At 34.4% G+C, this 22,482-nt stretch overlaps 3 protein-coding genes, 1 long non-coding RNA gene and 1 other non-coding gene across 11 annotated transcripts; 2 read left to right on the top strand and 3 right to left on the bottom strand.

Moving 5' to 3' along the window:
- Nucleotides 1–2,231: 2,231 nt before the first annotated feature.
- Nucleotides 2,232–6,534, bottom strand: LOC111446593 (probable protein phosphatase 2C 59). Its single transcript, XM_023085449.1, has 9 exons — nt 6,382–6,534; nt 5,908–6,134; nt 5,197–5,324; nt 4,796–4,894; nt 4,555–4,713; nt 3,942–4,028; nt 3,766–3,857; nt 2,940–3,014; nt 2,232–2,843 (listed from the first exon to the last, which is right to left on the bottom strand). The coding sequence occupies exons 2-9, from the start codon at nt 5,988–5,990 to the stop codon at nt 2,685–2,687; spliced, it is 882 nt and encodes a 293-aa protein (XP_022941217.1). The 5' UTR covers nt 5,991–6,134; nt 6,382–6,534; the 3' UTR covers nt 2,232–2,684.
- Nucleotides 6,535–10,241: 3,707 nt separating this feature from the next.
- On the top strand, nt 10,242–12,582 carry LOC111445925. 3 transcript variants are annotated; one of them, XR_002710946.1, is made up of 3 exons: nt 10,242–10,350; nt 10,445–10,579; nt 10,678–10,934. It is a non-coding gene; the product is annotated as an uncharacterized LOC111445925 (long non-coding RNA). The 3 variants fall into 3 exon arrangements; XR_002710947.1 differs by lacking the exon at nt 10,242–10,350 and adding an exon at nt 12,210–12,582 and having other exon boundaries at nt 10,357–10,579; nt 10,678–10,771; XR_002710945.1 differs by having other exon boundaries at nt 10,345–10,579.
- Nucleotides 12,583–13,327: 745 nt separating this feature from the next.
- Nucleotides 13,328–15,213, bottom strand: LOC111446513 (peroxidase 46-like). Its single transcript, XM_023085354.1, has 3 exons — nt 14,831–15,213; nt 14,105–14,284; nt 13,328–13,913 (listed from the first exon to the last, which is right to left on the bottom strand). The coding sequence occupies exons 1-3, from the start codon at nt 15,047–15,049 to the stop codon at nt 13,332–13,334; spliced, it is 981 nt and encodes a 326-aa protein (XP_022941122.1). The 5' UTR covers nt 15,050–15,213; the 3' UTR covers nt 13,328–13,331.
- A 90-nt stretch (nt 15,214–15,303) lies between these two features.
- On the bottom strand, nt 15,304–15,377 carry TRNAI-AAU. Its single transcript has one exon. It is a non-coding gene; the product is annotated as a tRNA-Ile (tRNA).
- A 162-nt stretch (nt 15,378–15,539) lies between these two features.
- Nucleotides 15,540–21,250, top strand: LOC111445844 (thiamine-repressible mitochondrial transport protein THI74-like). 5 transcript variants are annotated; one of them, XM_023084357.1, is made up of 9 exons: nt 15,540–15,740; nt 16,085–17,334; nt 18,104–18,478; nt 19,058–19,272; nt 19,891–19,961; nt 20,054–20,155; nt 20,331–20,448; nt 20,615–20,750; nt 20,875–21,250. In XM_023084357.1, exons 2-9 carry the CDS (start codon nt 17,254–17,256, stop codon nt 20,980–20,982), a joined length of 1,206 nt encoding a protein of 401 aa, XP_022940125.1. In that variant the 5' UTR covers nt 15,540–15,740; nt 16,085–17,253; the 3' UTR covers nt 20,983–21,250. The 5 variants fall into 5 exon arrangements, with proteins under 5 accessions (XP_022940125.1, XP_022940126.1, XP_022940127.1 ...); XM_023084358.1 differs by having other exon boundaries at nt 16,103–17,334; XM_023084359.1 differs by lacking the exon at nt 16,085–17,334.
- Nucleotides 21,251–22,482: the final 1,232 nt, after the last annotated feature.

Here is a 22,482-nt window from a genome sequence, read left to right on the forward strand (position 1 = left end):
TTTTAGTTATAAAATCTGAGATGGATTTATATTTGATTTATTAACATTTTTGCTTTTGAAGATTATGTTTCGAACGGTCTAAACTATATATACTATTTTTGTTTGTGTCATGGTCGAGCGGGATCAGGATCTTGACATGATCATGATAAGTTTTAAGAGAAACTTAAGCTCCATTATAATTTTTCGTCCGTTTTCATTTGCTGAACAAGCATGACCCATAATAGAACCTCAAGTTTTTAGGTTATGGCTCGATGTCTTACCTAATAATCTTTAAATTTATTTTTGATTAGTGACAATCTGTTGCCTCTGGTCTTTCTTGTGCCTTAGTTTGAGTTTAATACACAACTCTGGTTAGTATGTAAGCCCTGTCCTCCTTAAATTCAATACGATTTAATGTTTGTTTTGACCTTTATATGGTTGTTATATGGTCAGATGGATATCATTAACTTGTCGTCTCCTTATCTATCTACACATGTGGGTCACAACCTATTTTCATATTTAAATGGTTTTGCAACACCCTCTCACACTTAAACTAGTTATCGTCTTCCATGACATCACTGATTTCTAATTTATGTAATTATTTTATTGTATGCACATCTGATTAAATATTAAATATAGAAATTTAAATTAAAACATGTATTAAAAAATACAAAACTTGAAAAAAAAAAAAACAAATAGAGTCTCTTGCTTCTATTTGATTTTATTTCCACCGAAAAGATTCCATATTTTCTTTTTTATTTTTAAAATTAAAAATAGCATTATTTTATATATTTATTTTGCTTTAAGTACCACGACCAGCTCAGCCGAAGCAGTGGTTAAATGACATTTTATTTTATTTTATTTTATTTTATCCGATTAAATAATTTGCCTTGGCGAGCACGTTGAAGAAAAACAAATCCCTCATCTACCCAATTAATAAAGCAAAATATAGCTTTTTTTTAAATAAATAAATGAATTAAATATTGATTTTCTCAGCTTTAAAAGCCAAAGAGCTTCTTCCACTGCCTCAAGCCATTCTCAACCTTCTTGGCTCTCCATGTTTGATAGGAAGGCGTCCTATGAATACTTCTTTTTCTTTCTTCTTTTCTTTTATTTTTTATTTTGTTTAATTTTTTTTTCTCTCTATGAATTTTGAAAATTTTATAGAGGAAGAAGTTGAGGACGATGATGAAAAAAATGCTTTTGGTTCGCTCGTCGTGCGTAAGGGCAAATATGCCTTGCCGAGACTATGCATTTCTCAATTCTTGAGTCCTCTATTACTTCTTTTTTTTTTTTTTTTTATCTTTTTTTATAACAAAATTGAAATGGAATTGAATTTTGTTTCATTAACAATTCTATTAAGATACTAAGGTTACGGTTTAAAAAATTATATATATATATATTCTTTTTAGGTTTATAAATTTTAACTGAGAAAAAATATTATTAGATAAGTTACTTGTTACATAATAGGAAAAAATTAGTTTATATTTTTTTTTTATGCTTTTAAGTCTTACAAATTCTTAAAAAGTACTTTTTAGAAAAGCTAAAAAGCACTCAAAACAACTTTCCCAAAATAATTGACTTTAATATCGTTTTTAATATTATTTGATTAAAATGTTTGTGTTTCTTTTGATGGCAGCCTTGGACAAGTACTTCTTGTGTCGCCTACTGCCTCGGTTTTAAGAGAAGATTTTAGAAAACAAAGGCAGAGAAAGATTTTCTAAAGAGACAAGTCTTCTTGTGTCGCCTACGGCCATTATGGACAAGTTGTTTTTGGTCACCTACGGCCAAGTGACGAATGCTCCAGCTTCTAAGTTTTAAAAGAAGGTTTTAGAAAATATAGATAGAGAGAGATTTTCAAAAGAGACATTATATAAGCAAGCAAAGGAGAAATAACAACGGCTCACGCTATATAACATTAAGTAGGGAGATCATAAATCAAGTAAAGCATTACTGTACATTCGTATTAATGTAAAATTGTTCTTATGTTTCCATCCATTTTCTTCAATAATCAATATAATTTCATGTATGCATACAAAAATCCCAGAAATTTTAGTTTTAAATAATAATAATAATGTCTAAATTTATGTTTTGAATATTTTTATAATTTACTAATTAATATTTTTAGCAACAAAAATATTTAATTTAAGCTGACAATCACAATAATAATAATAATAATGATAATAATATACTTTCAGTTTAAAAGGAAAAAATAATAACTATTTTAACCATAACTAAACAAGTTGGGATAATGGTAGCTTTTGTGGGATAAAATTCCCTCACCAGAACAGAAAGTTAATACAACTGTATTGCCAAGTTATGCTATTTAAAATGAAAAGAAAATATAAGAAAATTCACACCTAACCAAAAAGGGAAAATGGAAATTACCTTAAAAAGGGCTGAACACAACACAGACAATTAACACTTTCATTAAGACTCTTTACAATTTAGCCAATGAACATTTCTACAACCTCCACGCAGCAAGCTAGGACGACTATGTAGGCAGCAACTCAGACACCGTACTGCACAAAACCAACCTCATAACTTCTCGTTATGTCATCCTCTTTTTTTTTTTTTTTTATAAGTACAATCAACAATGTTACTGGAATTCCCAACGACTAGGAACCACCAAACACTACTGCAGTTCAGTCGAGACTTTCGGACGGACGAGTCGGAACCAGAAGGCAAAGCTAGGATAGATGTTCTTACCCAGATGTTGCAAGAGAGGGGCTTCCCTGATTTGCCAAGAAACGGACGACGACACACGTAATGTTATCAGCGCTACCTCTTTGATATGCTTCTAGCATCAACCTCTTAGCCGCCTCTTCTGGGTCCGGAATTGGTTTCGTCATGGCAACAGCTTCCTGAAGAAGACATTGAACATTTGGTAAACTTCGCAGTTTGGCATCAAATTTGAGAGTTGTATAGTGATGATAAATAAAATTAATGGACTTGCAAACCTCGTTAGTGACGACATCCCATAGCCCATCACTAGCAAGTATAAGAAACTCGAGCGAGCTATCAATCTTTTCCTCCTGCAAGTACAATCATGGAGTTCAAAAACCGGTAACGAAATGAATTTGTATGTTAGATTTAGAGATGTGGCGTCTTCCCATGAGAGAGACTTGTAATGAGCAAAGCAAATGATAGCACATCCATCCTTTGAAAGATTCAAAAGCATATATATCTATTAATATCAATCACAAGCCAGAAAGAAGACTCCACCGCAATCCTCCTTTTGTGTGTAAGTTTGCCAAAGTCCAAACCAACAAAGAAAAACAATTGAACTCTTTTCAAACAAGACCTCAGTAATTGAGCAAGTTATATCATTCAAAGATCTGAACTTCTCATCAGTGCAATATTTGGACGAAAGATTCTGATTCTGATTCTCTTTCTATATCTTAACATATTTGTTCAAATTGCAGTACCCAGACATGGGTACTGTGATGTCTCACATTGGTTAGGGAGGAGAACAAACCACCATTTATAAAGGTGTGGAAACCTTCCCCTAGCACACACGTTTTAAAACCTTGAGGGGAAGCTCGAAAGGGAAAGCCCAAAGAGGACAGTATCTGCTAGCGGTGGATCTGGGCCGTTACAGATATGAACGAAGATATTAAAAGGAGTCATAATTTAGTGAACTCTGAGCTTCAGATGAAACTAAAGCAAGTTATAGGTAAAATACTATTGCCCTGATATTTCTTTCTTTTCATCATAATGCAGTTAAGCAACAGTCACTCAATGAATAGTCATACCAATTTACTCTACAGACAACGTAAAATGTACCTGAATTTCAGGGTCAGCAACAACGTATTGCTTTAACAACCTATCACCAAATGCACGTGAAACAGCAAGAACACCTCCAACTCTCCAAGTTCCTGCTCATGCAACTTCCAGTGAATAAAATGAAACAAACAACCATTCTTACTTTAATGTCATGCTAAAGGATGTGATAACCTCACCAGCCCACATCACAAATCCTCCTGCATCCTCAATTCGCCGTCGCTCATCAGTTTGGTCAGGCTTGTGATCTCGAGAGACAGCAATGGCTACATGATATCAAAGATACTAGGGTAAATAGTTGAAAATGTTGGGAAAAGAATTGTGAGCATTATATCATTCAACAAATCCTCAACTGGCAAGAGCAGAAACCCAGTCAGCTAAGTATAATCAACGGTATTGTCGGATAGGTTATGAGAGCAGCAAGAAGCAGATATGTTATATTAAAAGCAAGAATATTTCTTTTAACGTCGTCAAAAACACTCGTGGAAGAGGGTCGAATTCCATTACCATGGTGTGGGGGAGGGAGAATGATCAAGGGACGGCATCATTCTAGGACTGCAATGCTATAATTGTTTACTCTAATTTACATCACCAACGCTATGTTCATTCCAACTTCTTATAAAATAAAAAATTGGATAACATTACTTAAAAGAGGAAATTCCAAGAACCAAAGTGGTCTGTCAAAATATGAATTAAAAGAACATTGAGCCATGAAACTTCGCAGCAACAAATTTATTCAAAACATGACCAACTATCTTTAAAACAACCATGGAAAGAGATGGGCATCCTCACCAGTGCCACCCCGGCAAATAACAGCTCTAGAATCACCCACATTTGCAACAAGTAAGCGATCACCAACTAGAATGGCAGTGGAAGCGGTTGATCCAGCATCTCTGTTTTGATGATTTTCAGACTTCAGAAATTCTGTGTCTGTGTGGTTGTAGGCATCAGCTGCACAAAAAACAGTCATTTGATTAGAGATAAAAGAGCAATTATTTAGACGAGAAAATCAAAGAAAAAACATTTGCTATACCTATGGCAGATTTGGTATCCGATATGAACTTTGGATGGCTGATTAAATTACTAAAAAGATTGTGCTTCACATACTCTGCAGCTCGTGCTCCCCCATGACCTGACATAACAAAAAGGAAACATTTGGAGTTTTTCCTTGAAATTACCAGATATTAGAGCAGGCCAAACACTTGTGCAGTTTTGATAAGAATCATCTCGATGCAAGATAAGGAGGAATCGAAGACAAAATTTGGAAATATTAGTCTACATATTGGTAGATTGAATATCATACGACGAAAACTTCTACAGGAGGGAGATTAAGTACATATCAAAGTGTAGCTGTATATCACCAGAAACAAAATTCATTCACAATAACCACAGTAGCTGCAATACAGAATTCAAGAGAAAGGGAAATTGTCATACCGTCAAACACACCAAATAGACCAACTATTTCTCCGTCCACGCCATCTATACGTGTCTCATAAAAATCTTCCATCGAAGATCTCTTCCCTGGAGAGCTAGCATATCCGTAGCTGAACTTTCCATTCTGACTGCCATTAAGGACACATGGTATTTTCAGTATAACGAGTATGTTATTCTAATGCCTCGTAATGAAAATCAATCAGAGAGAATAAACAATAAAAGCCTTAAATACGTAGAGAAATTAAAGAAACCATCCAAAACGCCATACAATCAAAAGTATCCATCAGCGCAATCAACTTCACTATTAACAACCATAAGAAAAACTTCAACCTCCACGGCCCATGAAATTGAGATTAATTCATTCAACTGGAACCGGAGGTACTACAAATCATCATATCCTTGCCAATCAGTCATAAAATTCAATTGAAGAAGGGATTATGCATAAATTCCAGAGCAGATTATCATTGATGAATCTAAAATAAAGGTAACATCGCCAAATTACAAACCCAATCGATTGAGGATAGTTCCAATAATCGCTTACGCAATAAGGAATAATATTCCTCAGAAAGCACGCCCAATCTTTAACAAGATTCTGTTCTTTCGACATTGAAATTAAAACGAAACAGCAAATCCAAACAAGAATACTTTTATCAATCCAAACAGCTTTGGATCCACCACGCAGATTAACGAACAAAAAAACTCCGAATCTACCTTAGTCCCCCGCCGCTTACAGGAGCCTCCTCAGCAGCATGAATCTGGCTCGAACAAGACAAGACTGAATTCAGATAGCCCATATTGTGTAGGCTCTCAAAATGCTCAGCTCCAATCTCTTCGATCAAAATGGAAAAACAAGAAATATCTTGAAGCTATAGTCACAGATGCGAAAGGAATAAGCCGCTCCTCACATGACAGTGGAGCCACCGAACATGAACTCAAATCTGCAATTATATCCACAACTCCCCGATTCAGATTACACAATAAACAAAAAGAAGCCACAAAAATGATGCAATAACACGGATCTTATATCTCCAAGAACAAGCAAGCCATGTGAAATCGAGAAAAATCGGTAAAGGCTTCAGATAACGATGATAATTGGAGCAATAATTACAGCCATAGAGGAATGAATCAAGAAAGTTAGAACAAGAAACACGAATACAGAGAGATATGAGATTCTAAAGAGAATACCTGTAAAGGAAGGAGGGAGAAGAATAGAAGGGGAAAGACAAATGGAAGCAAAAAGAAAAAGAAGAGAGAGCTCAGGAGCGTTTAAAGGAGAAACGACGAGTCGACGGAGAATGGGGAAAACAGGGGAGGATTCTGTTGCATTTTTTGGGTTTTTAGTTTGTTGGGGGAAATTAAAAATTAAATAAAAAGGATTTTTTTTTTTTTTGGGTATTTATTTTGGTAATAATGATTAAATAAATAAAAAGGAGTTTGTTATTTGGTGGTACCAAAAAAGGAGAGAAGAGGTCATGGGATTACGCGTCGCCATTGGAAGAGCTGAGCTCGCGCGCGCTTGGACCGAGTCAATGCAACCGTGAGAGTTTTTGAAGCGCCATTGAAATGGCCGTCCTTTCTCGGGCCCATGATTCACACGTGGCGCACATGCAACGACGGTACACCACTCGTTCTGTGAGCCTCAACTACATTTCTATATTTCTCTTCTCTTTAAATTTATTCCTTTTTTTTTTTTTAATTATTCTTTTTCTTTTGCTTCCGTGCGCTTCTAAAAATATGATATTACATTTGTACCAAATGTGTTTTCTCTTATTTTATTAAATATTAAATTTTAAAGTCTTAAGTCCGAAACCAAAAAAGGTCTAATACTTGAGAACTCAATTTCAGATGGGTCAATATCGTGAGGGGTCGAGCCAAGGTCACTCGACCGACTATAGTGAATTAGAGGGAATTGTTGACTAGCCCCTTTGATGAGTTGGTCGAAGTTGGTTCATATAACAAATTCGGGATAAAATTCTCTTCTTAGGGATGAGGCTCGACATGATTTTTGTCGCAATTCAAAATTCTCATCTAAATAGCATAAGGGATGTCAAACTGGGTTTGTAAGTCGTCTAAAGCTGATCAACCGACTATTCAAAGTTATCGTCCAAATAGCATAAAGGATGTCAAACTGGGTTTGTAAGTCGTCTAAAGCTGATCGACCAACTATTCAAAGTTATCGTCTAAATAGCATAAGCCGACTCATTAAAGGGTCAACCCAAGGTTGATTGATCGACCCCTCGAGGTGTTAGTCAAAGGACTTTGTGTGTCTGACTCTTAGGGGCAAGCTAATTTGACTCCTTGCTCGATCAACATTCTAACCAGTTTCTTCGAGAAAATAAATAAAGAAGTTTTCACGAGAATTGTAGAGCTTGACGATGAGAGAAAATACCAAAAAGTGGCTTTATAGTCAATTTGTCGGTATCTAAAGGGTATCGTTGAGCTCAAGTAACCGTTTAGTAATAATGGCACAACCCGACAACATGACTAGATTCCTCAAAAGTTTTGAAATACTCCAACACGTATAAATTACGATTCTAAAATACGACAATAATCAAATTCAAAAGATACGCAATAAATACTTACTTTTTATGGTATGAATTTTCTTATAAATCTAATTATTTACTTAAATATTAAATATTAATTTTCTTATAAATTATTTTAAATTATCTTATTTAACATACACTTTTATTTAAAAATAAAAAAAATTAAAACCATCATTTTCTAATGTTACAAAGCATTTAATAGCGTGGTGACCATTTATAACAAAAGAGGTAAATAAATGAAGTTATTAATCAAATTAGTTAAACTCTTATACCAATTATTAATTGTGATTAGATTGCTTAATTGAATTGAAAATAATTACTTGAAGCAAGCATTAAGCCATTCTTACGCTCCAAGCACACGTCTCCATACTTAGAGTTCCTTGCACACTTTCAAGTTACTTTATCATATTCAACAAAATTACTCTTTTAATGAATATTTCTCGATAACATTTTTTTTACTGTAATATTTTACCATGCTAGCTGGCTTTAAATTTGAACTTTCACAACTCCATCTAATGAAATCCTAAATTAATTTAAACTTATAAAATAAATAATAGAATTGAAATTCCTTTCTTTATGGTCCCTCTTTTTTGATGTATTATTTTCAGCCCCACTGGTAAGGACACGTTAGCAAATAGACAATAACAACGGATTTTCAAGTCAACATATCAACTAATTAAGAAAGGGTATCGTAATTTCAAAATACCCAAATCGCTCCATGTCGCACGTGATCACTTCTACCGATCAACCGACTTCGAATAAGAAGATTAATGGTTTGTAACGAAACATCTAGGCCAGTTAAAGTTTAATAACGAAATAGTCATTTAAAACAGTATTTTTATTAATTTAATCGGTAATAAAATATATAATTTTTTTATATGTTATTTTACTCTAATCTATTTTATTGATAATTAAATTTTGAAAATTTAATCGATAAACCCTTCAAGACAAATGATGGTACCAATTTTTCAACCTCAATTTTTTTTAAAATAAATAATAATTATCGGAGATATTCAAAATATTTTCGATAATAAGTTATTTTTAATTTTTCCCTCGCATCGCTATAATGCTTTTTTTTTTTCGACAACAAAATAATAAAAATAATAATTAACATAATAATAATTATTATAATATGTTACAGATTAATGGTCATATTTTCGAATATGTTACACTTACAAGTTTAACATCACATCACTATCCTTAACGTTTGTATAGTCTGGTCCTTTGAAAAATTTACGACAATATATCAATATTAAACCAAACGAATATTTTAATTTTTAATTAATTATATTTAGCATATTAGTGATAAAATTAATAGTAAAAAATATATATTTTAATCGAAACGGCACTATCTTAATTAGTTCGAGATATTTAGATTATCATGTTAAATATGAGTATAATGGAGTAGTTAAGACGTGTTTAATTATTCTAAAAGTCTTAGTTTAAATTGCTATTTTTTCACGTGGATTCATTAATGGAGTTTATATATGAATGTCTCATATCTATTAAAAACACAACAATACAATGTGAACACACGTGTTGAAATAATTTTATTTTAAAATTAAAACAGTGTATTCCTACCGGATGGCAAAAAAGTCAAACGGCAGCAATCCGTTGCTTTAATTTAATTAAATAAGATATGTTCACAATATATGAGTTCAGATAACGATTCAAACGCTTCATTTTCAAAATTACAATAATACCCTTCGAACTTTTTAAATATTTTAAAATCGTAAGTCAAAATAAAGGGTGTTAGTGGACATTCTGATCTAACGTGTTTGAAAGTGAAAAAATGAGATTCACGATGTCATAATTGTATGGTCGAGAATAGTACATGACTTGACATAGCATCTTTCCCTTTTTCAATTAAGAAAGTCTTTGGAATGCAATTGGTCATGAAATTTTAAAAGTTTTCGGTGATTAGTCATGAAATTTTGAAAGTTCATTTTGATGGTACGATATCATTTAATAAATTTTTATTTCAGCGATTTTTTTATATAAATATTTTAAAACAAATGACAAAACTTGGTTATAAATCCCAATTTTACCATAATTTAGTCTTTTAATTTTAATATTAATAATTTAGTCACGGTTGGAAAAAAATTGTAACGATTTAGTCTAAATATTTTTGAAGTTTAAAGAAATTTTTTATTAAAATAAATTAATAAACTAATTAGAGACAAACATGTTTATTACATCGTAAAATAATAAAAATCAATATTTGAGAATTAATTTAATAGTTAACATAGTTATATAAATTTGTACAAAAATAATTTAGAGTTGACTTGTTTATAAAGTCTAACTAATTAAATAATAAATACCAGTACAGTTTATTTATTAAGAGGTAAAAAATTAAGGGGTAAAAAAAAAAGAGGAAGTAATAAATAAATAAAATTAAACTCAAATTATAAATTGGCAATTTAAATGAAATATTATTAAATATTTACCATACATGGATGATGGGGCTGTTTGAAACCAGGCCTATTTACTTTTTGGTTGGGTCACATGAGAGCGCCCAGAAAGATTTGGATCTGAGAGGAAGGTCTAGAATTTCTTGGGCCGATCGGACTCCATTAACGACGATCCATTACCTTTCATCTTCTTCACCACGGTTTATTCATGATTGCTCCAAGTTTCATTTCTCACTCGCTTTACCTTCACTTCCGAGCTGGCAAATCGATTGAATATGAATTTTTCGTTTGCAGATCAGGGAATGTCATAGTTGCGATCGATCTCTATCAGTAATGGCGAACCAGCAACAGGTTGATTCAAGGCCGTGGATTCTCGATCTCGTTCCCTTTATCGTTGTTATTCTAATTGCTGCTCATGTTCTCGCGCTGGTACTTCAATCTCAACTTCAACCTCTTTTTTTCCCCCATTCTATTAGAAGTCGCTTCTAGTGCGACATTCATCATTTGATCTGGGAGTTTTGTTTTAGGGCTACTGGATTTACAGATTAGCGACGGATAACAGAGCTCAAAGGAGGAAAGCACATTCAAGAACAGTTTAATTTACTTAGAGAAGAAAAGAAGGTTAGTGAAACCCTAATTTGTTGAATGTTTTCGAAGCTCATAGCTGCAATGCTAACAGAAAAACGTGTTTGTACTATCTTTATTACTTGTTACTGTACCTAACAGTTGAGAATGATATATAACATATCATTTCTTTAATGTCGATCCAATTATGTTGGGTTAAGGGTTCTGCATTTGATCTAGTTGACCACCATCATAGCTAAGGTTCTCTAACTATGCGCTATATTTTCAAGGATCTACCGTAAATTATCAGTGAACCATCTGTAGGAGCAATATTAGAAACTACTAATCATCATTAAATATTATAAACTGGCCGTACTATCCCCTTCACTCATCAGTACTTAACTATTCATTATCGATGTAACTATAAATTTGAGGTTGGATTCTTGTTGATAAAGTCTCTTGACGCACATTTTACATTCACTTAACAATTGTTTGATACGTGTCGATGGACCTATATTGACTTTGTACAACTAGTGCCGAACACATACCTATTGCATCTAACAAGTGTCTGATACGTGTTCAACAAGTGTTTTAGAGTGTCCAAGTGTTTGTCATGTGTTGGCTATGGACATGATAGCCAAATTAGTGTCTGTGCTTCTTAGGTATGAATAACCTTCTATTTAGTTAGAATGCATTATTCCACAAGGGAATGGGCAATGCTGCATGAACGTGCGCGAGTAGATACATAATAATATAGGGCAAAAATCGTGAATTTGGAGAGACGAATACATCAAATACATAAAATTATTGACTTTGAATTTTCTTCTTGTATAAGAAGATGTGTGTTTTATTAAAACACGTTCCTGGTGGATCTGTATATATTCTTCTTAGATTAGCACTCACTCTAGATTGGCGCAAAGCTCTTAGGTCTGATTTTTCAAAGGATATATGATATGTCCTTTGCTATCGGGTCTCTTACCACAGTTCCATATTGAATATGTTTCTTAGTGAATAAGTGATAATATACTCCTATTTCTCTATCACTCTCGGAAACAGGGGAAGAAATGGAGGAAGAAATGAGATTATTTATAGCCCTTTGAGACCTTATGTAATTTTCTTCTGTTGGGTTAGCTTTTTGGTAGGAAATGCGGTAGTAGAGTTGCGTCGTTAATCCTATGTTGGTTTCACTGCCCGAAAATGTCAAATTAGACCTTATAGTTGGCTAGTAGCACAATGCATATAAGAACCAGAAACTCTCTGGAGGGCATGGCAAGTCCTTGGCTCTTTTAGTGTTTCTAGAAAATGCATGCATGCGTAAGAAAATGAATACCAGGCTACATGTTATGGCTTTGATATTCTATACTAGTTTTCTTTCAGTAGCATGTCAAAGAAGGCTTCTTTGCATTCTTAATTTTAGATGATTGTTGTGATCGAGCTAATCATAGAGTCGCATATCATAAAGAAGTTTATTTTGAATATGTTGATTCATATGCAGTTGGCCTGTATTTTCAGTTGCTGCCTATAATGAGTTGCTCTAGGATATGGCACTATGTAGTCGATCTTATGGTCGAGCGGTGGTTTCATCCTCTGTTGTGATTAAAAAAATTGATGATGTCAGTTTGCAACGAGCCAGGAATGGCAGTTAGTGGACAGCCAAGAACGAAAACGGATTCGATTCACTCTCCATTCTCTCTTAAATAAAGAGCTCACCCTCGAACTTTTAATAGTCAGAGATGGGTCGGCTGGGTCTTTCCTGTTCTGTTCTTGCAATGTGGATTGTTAAGTCTATAGTTCTACATTATTGTTTTTGTAAGTTATTTTACTTTAGCTGATCAGTCTATTCAAAAGATTAGGTGCTGGTTGGGTGTGTCAGATGGGGAATTAGTTTTGACTAGGTAGCATATGATTTAATTACATGGATTTTGCTGCAGAACGTTTAAATATTGAAATTAGACTGAAGATTCTTTAACTGCAGCAGAACTTTGTAAGAATATTTTAGACATTCTTACGTGTATCATTTTGGTCGAGAATATATACCTTAACCAGTTAGTGCCTAGTCCACTGATCGAGTAAAACATCCATCCAATACCATAGAAAGAAACCCACAACATTGGATTATTTGTATTCTTGTATTAATGTTATTATGCTCCAGATTAAATAAATACATCTCCTTGAGCTAGCTTATATTCTTTCTTCCGACCGCCTAATGATTTGATAACGTCTCAAGCCTACCACTAGCAGATATTGTCTTCTTTGGACTTTTTCTATTGAGCTTCCCCTCAAAGTTTTGAAAATGCTTGTGCTAGATAGAGGTTTTCACACCCTTATAAGAATGTTTCGTTCTCCCCAACGCTTCTCTTGGCACTCATTCCCTTCTCCAATCGATGTGGAACCTCCCAATCCATCCCTTTCGGGGCTCAGCCTCCTCGCTAGAATATTGTCTGCTGACTGGCTCGAATATCATTTGTAAAGGTTCAAGTTCACAGACATTGTCATCTTTGGGCTCCCGACGTACTTCTATTTCCATTATACGGTATTTTAGGGATTTCTTGGGTCGAAATGATCCAACAAAATATAATAACTATTGTATATAATACACATATATTTTTTACGATTATCAGACATTATTAGTAGAACAAGACAGTCTAATTTCCCCTTCGCCCCCACTTTTAACTCCAACACTACTAAGTTTCAAGAACGACTGACCCCAGTTCTCAAAAAACCCAATCTGATCCTTAGCAAATCTCTCCACGTGGGCCCTGGTCCGGCCGTCGCTAATCAGAACGGAATCCGACTGAAACAGCCCCTTGTGCGACAGAATGTTTTTGTAGTACTGATTGTCGAAGACATTCGCCGTCGCCGGATCGTTGTCAACGACGACGGTGGAGGCGGCTCCGGCGGGGCACCGCCGCATAAGCTCGTTGGCGTAAGTGCCGTCGAGAGAAGCGTCGATGAGGGTCATCTGCCCGTTTGGACCCTTTCTGAAGCGGTCGCTGAAGGCGCTACAGTGGGCGGTTCCGATTGTGTGAGCTCCTGAGAGTATGACAAGATCGTCTGCCGACAGCCCTTTTGATGAGAAGAGACTCATCATTTGGTCGACTGAAAAGCTTGTGTCGACGATGTTTGGTCGGACGTTTGTCGCCGCCGATATCCTTCCATCTCGTCGGCCGGTTGGGACTTCGACGGAGGGCCCGCCGGCCTGTGCCAAGGATGAAATCAATAAAGAACACGGCAATTGAGAGATTTGAAATGGTGTTTAAATTTCAAACAAGCAATGTCATTTCTTCTTATAAATTGTTTTACATGCACTTACTTTGCGACGTACACAGTGCATAAAAATAATTAAATTTGGCTCGAACATTATTTTTTATGAATGGACAAAGAACTCACGAATTCAACGGCATCTCTAGCGGCCAAAACAATGACGTCGGCACAAGAAACAATTCCGAGACAAAAAAATTCTAGAGTTCTTTTAGCGGAATCGATCGCTTCAAATCCTCCAAGAGATCTGTTTGCTGGATCAGTTCGTTCTGTTTTGTTTCCTTGAAGTAATATAGAAGCGTCACACCCCTACAATTTTATATCTTACAACAATTCAATAAAAGAAAAACTAAATTAAAATTTTATCTGTAAATTAAATAATTAATTTAATAAAGAACTACTTTATTGATTTATTCATTATTAAAACAACCACCAAATTATGAAATGTAACATGCAAAAAAGAAAATAAACTTTAATAAAAATGCAGCCAAAAAGTTTGTACTACGCCGGCCCGCCCACAGTAATGATAAAGGGCAATAATGTAAACAATAATTAATCCAAATTTAAAATTTCAGGCGGGTTTATTAAGCATTCTGTTTTTATTTTTTATTTTTTTTCATTTTTAAACTTATTTTTTTTCATTAGTAAAACATTCCAATTTTTTTTCTGAAAAAATATATTTTATTTTCCAAAATTTGTTTTGAATTTTTAAAAATATTTGAGAAATTCAAATTTATTAGCTAAGCATAAATACTAAACAAATAATGAGAGATCAAAGAAACACGACCAACCACCAACGAAAGATCAGACAAAATTGAGGAGAAGATACGGCGTCGTTTTACCAAAACAACTGACCTCGACGAAACAGTCATGGAACATCAATCGGAGGAGCTTCCCGGGGACGGTGGGGTCCTCGGAGGAAGCCGATCTGACGGCATTCTTTACAATCAACTCCGCCACAGGACACGTGGCAGAATAGAAACCGAAGGATAAGGCCGCCGTGGCCGGAAGAAACAAACCCAGAAGAACAAAAAACTTGCGGGATATCTTCCAACACGACGCCGCTTTAGCCATGAATGGGCATAAAAGGGAGTTTGGAGTGGCCTTGGTTTAGCGTTGGCTTAGTATTATAAGGAAATGGAATGAAAGAGAAAGGAGGCAGATGAATTGAAGTGTTCTTTAAAGCGGCATTGAAGACGTTGGGTGGTGGCAGAGTGTTAAAAGTCACACGGCTTTGAACAGACATGTTTTGGCCTTCAAGCCAAGCATTACTCCTAAAGCCCTATTTATGGCTCTTTAAAATATGAAAAATGGAAAATAAAATAAAATGGCCCATGCAGGTTTCGAACCTGCGACCTTCGCGTTATTAGCACGACGCTCTAACCAACTGAGCTAATAGGCCGGTTGAAATGAGGGGCACTATTATTTGTTTTTCCCCTATAACTATTTACTTGAATTAATTTATTTTAGAATTAATTATTGGGACTAATTTTAAAATTCACTAAACCTCCAAAAATGAATAATATAACGCGCGGCTGAAAGTAAGCGTATCCATCGCGTTATGTAGTTTCATTTGGCGCGGAGGGAGCTTCAAATTGAGAGAGCGCGAAAATCCTAGCAGAGAGAGAGTGTGTGGATTGATCATCTTCATCAGCATCATCAAGCGGCCGAGGGATTAACGAACTTGTTCCCCAAGGCGACTCATGATCTCTCGATGATTCAGTGCAGGCTCGAGGAGGAGTTTCAGCAAAGCTATCCTGACAGCGTAAGAGCAACACGATCTTCTTCTTTCTCTTCTTCTTCTCGTTTATTGAATCGAGACATTAATTGGATTAAGGAGGAATTTCTAGGACTTGAAATGAATATAGAATTGTTTAATTCTCTCTTCACTGTTGGCATTTTTCATTGTACTAGTGCCAGATTCAGAGTTTGATGTAGAATTATTTCATTCTACATCGTTAAGAGCATCATAAGCTCTCTCTCGATCCATCGAGGCACTATTTGGTTTGAGGATTAAGTTCAAGATCTGAACCTGAATTTGAACTACTTCATTCTCTCGTTTTTGCTGTTATTTCACTGTACTAATACAAGATCACGAGCGTAATGTAGAATCATTCAATTCGACAGCGTAGGAGCAAGTAATCAATCCTGACAGCGTAAGCGTTTTTCTTCTTCTTCTGAGTGGAGGTAATATTTGGTTTGAGGAGGAAATTCAAGATAATATTGAGAAAAGTTATTTCATTATCTTTTGGCTATTAGCATTTCACGCTAGTATCACAAGATCTTGATCATAACGTAGAACTACTTCACTCAACAGCATAAGAACAAATAATCTGTCCTGACAGAGTTAGTGCAACATGGTTCATTTTTTAGGGGAGGCACTATTTGGTTTGGGTAGGAAGCACTAGATCTTGAGCTTAATGGAGAGTTATTTCATTCTTCTATTTGAGCTTATTGTAGAATCGACCCCTTCTCTCGTCTGTCAGCATATTTCGCTGTACTAATCAACAATTTGTTAGTTCTTAACTTCAAATTGTTCATTTCGCAGTATAGATATTGTTGTTCTGAGAATGAACTAGATAACTTTCAGGTTGAAGTTTTCGGAAATTTGATCATCCTACAATTTCTCTTTATTTACGAAATTCTGATTCTAGCGAGCATTTTGATTTTCTATAAAACATTTGATTAAAATTTTCCATGAAAATGGATTCAAACAATGATAATAACAGAGATCGTGAGTCTCTGTTTGACGTTTGAGATTAGAAATCCTCTTAGAACACTACTGAAATTTATCTCCGTACCTTATCTGATAAAAGTATTATTGGTAATTGTAAGAAATTAGAAATATTTTTTAAACAGTTTTATTAGTTTATCCTAAATTGATTTTCCCTTTGGCGCGCACACGCGTGCCATATTTGTCGAGCGGGCGCTGCTGCTCTGTCACAAAACCCACTGAACGCTCAACAAACTGTCATCTTCACAAAGCATTTCCGAAAAACCAGACTACATTCATTATACTGATGCCAAATCCAAAACCTTCTAAATTCCAATGCACTTTCTCGGCAAACAGCAGCTCGTTTCTGAGCACCTTTCTCAATTGACGAGCCAATTTCTCTGTCGATCCAATTACCGCCAAGAAAAACAAACAAAAAACAACCTCCTCAAATTAACACCTGTTTCTCGAGGTCAAAGAGGCTAGCTCTCATGATGTTTATCAATTCTTAGCCGAAACCGAGCTTTCCGGTTCGAATTAGAGCGGGGTTGTCGTTGGTCGGGAAATGGGCTTGAGGTATAAGTTTGGTTTGGGATTGATTTGTATGGCAGTTCTTATATGGGTTGCTTCCGCGGAAATTACTCAGGTTTGTTCTGCTTTCTTTTGATTTGTTAAGGATTTATTGTTGTTTTTGTTTGGGATTGATTGTTTCGTTAATTCGGTTTAAGAACGTTAGTCACGTCGAATATTGGATTCTCTTTAACATGCATGGACAGAACAGTGCGGTGAATGTATGTCTGTTACATGTTTGGGAAAATTATGAACCAACATGATGATTTGGACGTGGATGCCATTGTTGTTCAACTATGTTTATTTGATTGTTCTTTTTGCTTTGCCTTGTGTTCGTTTAGACATTTGCCATGTTTTTTTGATTTTCGAATTCTTGTGAACTATCAATAAAATAGGTTGGAACTGCTTTAATACTATGTTAATTCACTACTAAACTCGACATATCGAGTGAAATAAGGGGTTTAAATTGCTCTAATGTTGTGTTCAATTACTGTTATTAAATTTAAGATTTAGCTAATAGTTATGGTATATTTATTCTTTTATGTATATTCTTAACCTTTCTATTGACTTGTAGCTTAGGTATTAATTTGATTGAGAAATATGCGAAATCTTAATATGAATTGTAGTGGTTTAAGTTACTGTAATATCATGTTAAATCACCAATAAATTTGCTCAGGTGTTTTTAAGTGAAACGCTTATTATATAAGCACGTTTCAAAGAAAATGTGTTAAACGCTTCATCTTCGAACACTGCACATTTTTAAGAAAGACAGTCACAAACTTATGCTTTGTGTACATTCTTAGAATTTGGGAAAACTACAACTTACCCAATACTTGTTTGTGCAGAGAATCTTCACTGAATATAAACAGCCTTTTGCACTCTCTTATTTAGGGGTGTCTCTCATGGTGGTATATTTACCAGTGGCAGTTGTCAAAGATTTGGTTTACAGCTTATTAAACCCAGATTTACTCAATGACCACCATGAAAATGATGGCTCTGTTCCAAGCTCTTCAATTGGACTTGGTGTTCCTTTGAAATTTAATGAAATACATTATAACTTTGATGAAGACTTGAAAAGCAGCCTAACTAGTGATAAAGATTTGAGTGAAGAGGAAGAGGGACAGCCTTTGATGTCCAATTTTGAATCACATCATAAAGTTAGTACAAGGGAAATCATTGAACGCAGCCTTTACCTTACTCCCATATGGTTCACTACTGAGGTACACAGTTCTAAACTGTTTTTGTCTGTTGACTTTGCTGATTTTGTTGTTTAACATTGTCTACTACATGTTCTTTTAGCTGATAATAAATGTGGTTGATATTTGTAGCTTAAAGTTTGGTAAGATATTCCATTAAATCTTAACAATAGTTTTCACAATAGAGACTAAATCGTTACAAAATTATAGTATAAATTGTTATATAGTAAAGTACAAAAATTAAATTATTACAAACTAGAGTTCAAGGAAGTACTAAATTATTAGATTACATGTTTTTTTAACCAAAAAAATGGTCCTATTTGATAACGTTTTGGTTTTGAGATTCAGGCTGTTCTAATCCTCGCTCAAAAATACTTTTGAGATCATTGCTAGAATTTGAAAAGTGATAAAAGTTATTGTTTTCTGATTATAAAATTGGACCAAGATTTTAATAATGTTTTCAAGAAGTGAAGAAGTAACCAAAGAAAAAAAAAGAGGTACTTATAAATATCTATTGAGTTCATAGGTTATCTTTGTTTGTTAACTTTAAGATCTCATTTATCTGCAATGTCACTTTGATAAATTTGTTTGAGACTTTGACAGTACTTCTCGAACTCGGCCCTGGCAAACACGAGCGTTGCTACGGCAACCATCTTAAATTCCACATCAGGCCTTTTTGCCCTGCTGTTTGGAGCTCTTGTTGGACAAGAATCCATAACCATTACCAAGGTGGTTGCTGTTTTCATTAGTATGGCTGGGGTTGCCATGACAACCCTGGGAAAAACTTGGGCAACTAATGGGTTCCCAGTCATCATTGAGTAAGTTTTGCCATTGATTACCATAGTTTAAATAATCTTCATTTCATATTTAAGATGAAGCAATCGCATATGACTTTTCTTTTGGCCAAGAGCCCAGCCCTGAGTCATATATACAATACACACATGCACGCACGCACACACACGCACAATGTATTGGGCCTCAGCCACTACCCACGAGGAGACTTCGATGAGATTATCATCAAATAATGTTTGTCTAAAGTTCCTACTTTCTGGTGTGACATATTTTTATTTGCTTATTTCTATTTTATTTAATTGATATGTCAAGCTCACTAAAATTTTCGAGCCAATAAAAATGTCACATTAGAAAGTAAACAGGAGCTTCTTCTTACCACTAGTAAGTAGGCAAGTATGGTTCATTTTCATTATTGAGCTTTAGTTACACTTGTGAGGAACTATCCCTGAACATTTAATCCCTTATCGTCTCTCCCGTGCCTTGAGCTGTAGTATCTTACATTTTACATTGTTTCTAGATAGCCAGCTGTTGATAGTAAAGTCCACCTTAAAATGAAAAGACGTCCACATGTACCAAATTCTTTCTTGTAACTTAATTGGACAACATGGTTGTAACTTACTATCTTTTCTTCCTTTATTGGTGAGGTCACGAGGGAGAACCATCACCGGGGACGTTTTTTGTCTTCTCTCCGCAGCAATCTATGGATTATTTACTGGTATGGCATTCTAAGCCCAACTAGTAACTGTTTTTGTTGAGGATTCAAATGTTTTGCTTCATGGTAATTATTGAATTGTGTGATTGGTATAGTGCTGCTCAAGAAACTAGCTGGATCAGGAGGAGACAAGATTGATGTGCAGAAGTTCTTTGGATATGTTGGTCTATTTACCATAGTGGGTCTTTGGTGGCTTGGTAAGTAGTGTTTGGTGAATGTTTATCAAGTCAATTTGATGATTTGGTTCTGTTTTAGTTTCGTTGTGCCTTTTCCATTGAATGGTCATGTGAAATTGTAAATGATAGAATTAACCAAGACAATGTTGTTGCTGCCTTTAACTGCATTGTTCTTACTATTAAAGTCACTCTGTAGTTTGGCCTCTAACTGCTATGGGCATTGAACCTCCTTTCAAGTTTCCTCCCTCAAAATCCATCACCGAAATCGTGGTTTTGAATGGCTTCGTTGGGAACGTTCTATCCGATTACTTTTGGTATGTCGAGAATACTATATATTTTTTGGGTTGACCACATAGCCCTCTTCATGACAACTGAATGAAATTTTGCTCTCTTTATTCCCCAAAATATTCATTTTACACTTGTTGATGCTATGTGATTGTCTTGAATTATATACATGGAGAAACTGTTTTGCCCTTGCAGGGCCCTCTCTGTGATTTGGACTTCTCCATTAGTTTCTAACCTGGGCATGTCATTGACAATTCCCCTTGCTATGCTGGCCGACATGGTATTGCACGGTCGTCGCTACTCCACCATCTACATTGTAGGTTGTGTTCAGGTAAACGCTCATCGGCTCAACAAAATTTGAGCATGATGTCTATTTAGTCGATATTTTGGATATGTTTAGTTCGCATCTGAACGTACTCATAGGTTAAGGAATCTGTTACTATCCCAAATTCTAGGATATCGTATTTGTATTCGAGCATTCGATACAGAGGCGGGCAGGACGGGAAGTTCTTAGCTCTATGTTCTGCTGCTTTCTATTCAGGTATTTGCTGGATTTTTCATAGTGAATTTTTCAGACAAGATCTCTGCTGGAGGCAGCCAGTGCCTTTGAAGAAGAGGAGGGTGTACATAGATTTGGTATAGTATAAAATACTGGGAGAAAACTGAAAGAACTGGTGGAAACTACTTTGAAGCATGAGACGTATGAGTATATAATACTGGGTTTTAGAGGGAAATTGTAAAATATTTCAAGATTTATAGGGTAAAATAACATTAAATTTAGTTGTTATAATCATATGTATTAGATTTAGAGACTAGTTTCTTTTTTCTTAATTTTATTTAATTCTTTATTCTAAATTTCTAATTTTTTGTACTTTATTTTACTTTTTTTTATAAGTTTTTGTTTGAAAATCATTAAATAATATATACGGTCAAAATGAGATTTTAGCCAAGTTAATTTTTTTTTTTATAGTTTTGATAAAGTTGTTAAATCTATTAAAAAAATTAACATGGTTGAAAGAAATTAATGAGTTTTTTAGCCTTCTAAGTTGCTTTAATTAAGACGGTTAGTAACCACTAATTTCCACGATATTGTCCACTCTGAGCATAAGTTTTCGTTGCTTTGTTTTGGGCTTCCTCAAAAGGCCTTATGTCTCTACGATATTGTCTACTTTGAGCATAAGCTCTCATTGTTTTGTTTTGGGCTTTCTCAAAATGCCTCGTACCAGTAGAGATGTATTCCTTACCTATAAAGTTATAATCATTCTCTAAATTAGTGGGACTCACTCCCAACAATCCTTAACAATCCTCCCATCAGACAAAGTACACTACTATGGAGCCCTTAATTGAGACTTGCAATTTTTTTGTTCGATATTTGAGGATTCTATTGTCATGACTATGTTAGGGCATGACTCTGATACCATGTTAGTAATCATGAATCTCCACAATGGTATGATATTATTCACTTTGAGCATATAAGCTCTCATGACTTTGTTTTGGGCTTCCCAAAATGCTCATGCTAATATAGATGTATTCTTTATCTATAAATCTAGGGTCATTACCTAAATTAGCCAATGTGAGATTTACTCCCAACAATTCTCAATCAAAATTAGTGAATGAATTAACATAAATTAAAGTTTAAAACTTTCCTTTAATAAAATTAAAAAAATTTGAGTGTTTATTGAAAATATATGGTAAGAATTATAAATATTATTATTATTTTTTTAAATTTCACATCCATTAACGTGTAAAATTTGAAGTTATATAACTTGTTTGTTATGTTTGAGCTTAATAATAATTACAAAAAGAAAAAAAAAACCATCTTGAACGTTATTTATTTTATAATATGAGTGAACTAAAAAATTTATAATATATTTGATTTAAGAAAAAAAAAAAAAAGTTAAGATGTTTATTTTTTAAAGGGAAAAAGGTAATATTATTAATTTGTTTCTAAGTCAAATAAAAAACAGTGATTTACTTGTGTAATTCAAAATCAAACTTTTTAAATATATTTTTTATATTTTATATTTTATATTTTAGTACAAAAAAATGTTGGAATATGAGAA

The sequence above is a fragment of the Cucurbita moschata genome, unplaced genomic scaffold (genome assembly GCF_002738365.1).
Source record: "Cucurbita moschata cultivar Rifu unplaced genomic scaffold, Cmos_1.0 Cmo_Scf00008, whole genome shotgun sequence".
In the NCBI taxonomy this organism is placed as follows: Eukaryota; Viridiplantae; Streptophyta; class Magnoliopsida; order Cucurbitales; family Cucurbitaceae; genus Cucurbita; species Cucurbita moschata.

Coding starts and splice junctions, on each gene's coding strand:
- LOC111446593 (XM_023085449.1), bottom strand. CDS start 5,990: ATGGGCTATCTGAATTCAGTCTTGTCTTGTTCGAGCCAGATTCATGCT. Junction 4,029..4,554: donor TATTTGCCGGGGTGGCACTG/GTGAGGATGCCC, acceptor GATATCATGTAG/CCATTGCTGTCTCTCGAGAT. Junction 2,844..2,939: donor GGGATGTCGTCACTAACGAG/GTTTGCAAGTCC, acceptor TGTCTTCTTCAG/GAAGCTGTTGCCATGACGAA.
- LOC111446513 (XM_023085354.1), bottom strand. CDS start 15,049: ATGGCTAAAGCGGCGTCGTGTTGGAAGATATCCCGCAAGTTTTTTGTT. Junction 14,285..14,830: donor TCCATGACTGTTTCGTCGAG/GTCAGTTGTTTT, acceptor ATAAAATTGTAG/GGGTGTGACGCTTCTATATT. Junction 13,914..14,104: donor CTAGAGATGCCGTTGAATTC/GTGAGTTCTTTG, acceptor TCCTTGGCACAG/GCCGGCGGGCCCTCCGTCGA.
- LOC111445844 (XM_023084357.1), top strand. CDS start 17,254: ATGGGCTTGAGGTATAAGTTTGGTTTGGGATTGATTTGTATGGCAGTT. Junction 19,962..20,053: donor AATCTATGGATTATTTACTG/GTATGGCATTCT, acceptor TGATTGGTATAG/TGCTGCTCAAGAAACTAGCT. Junction 20,751..20,874: donor ACATTGTAGGTTGTGTTCAG/GTAAACGCTCAT, acceptor CCCAAATTCTAG/GATATCGTATTTGTATTCGA.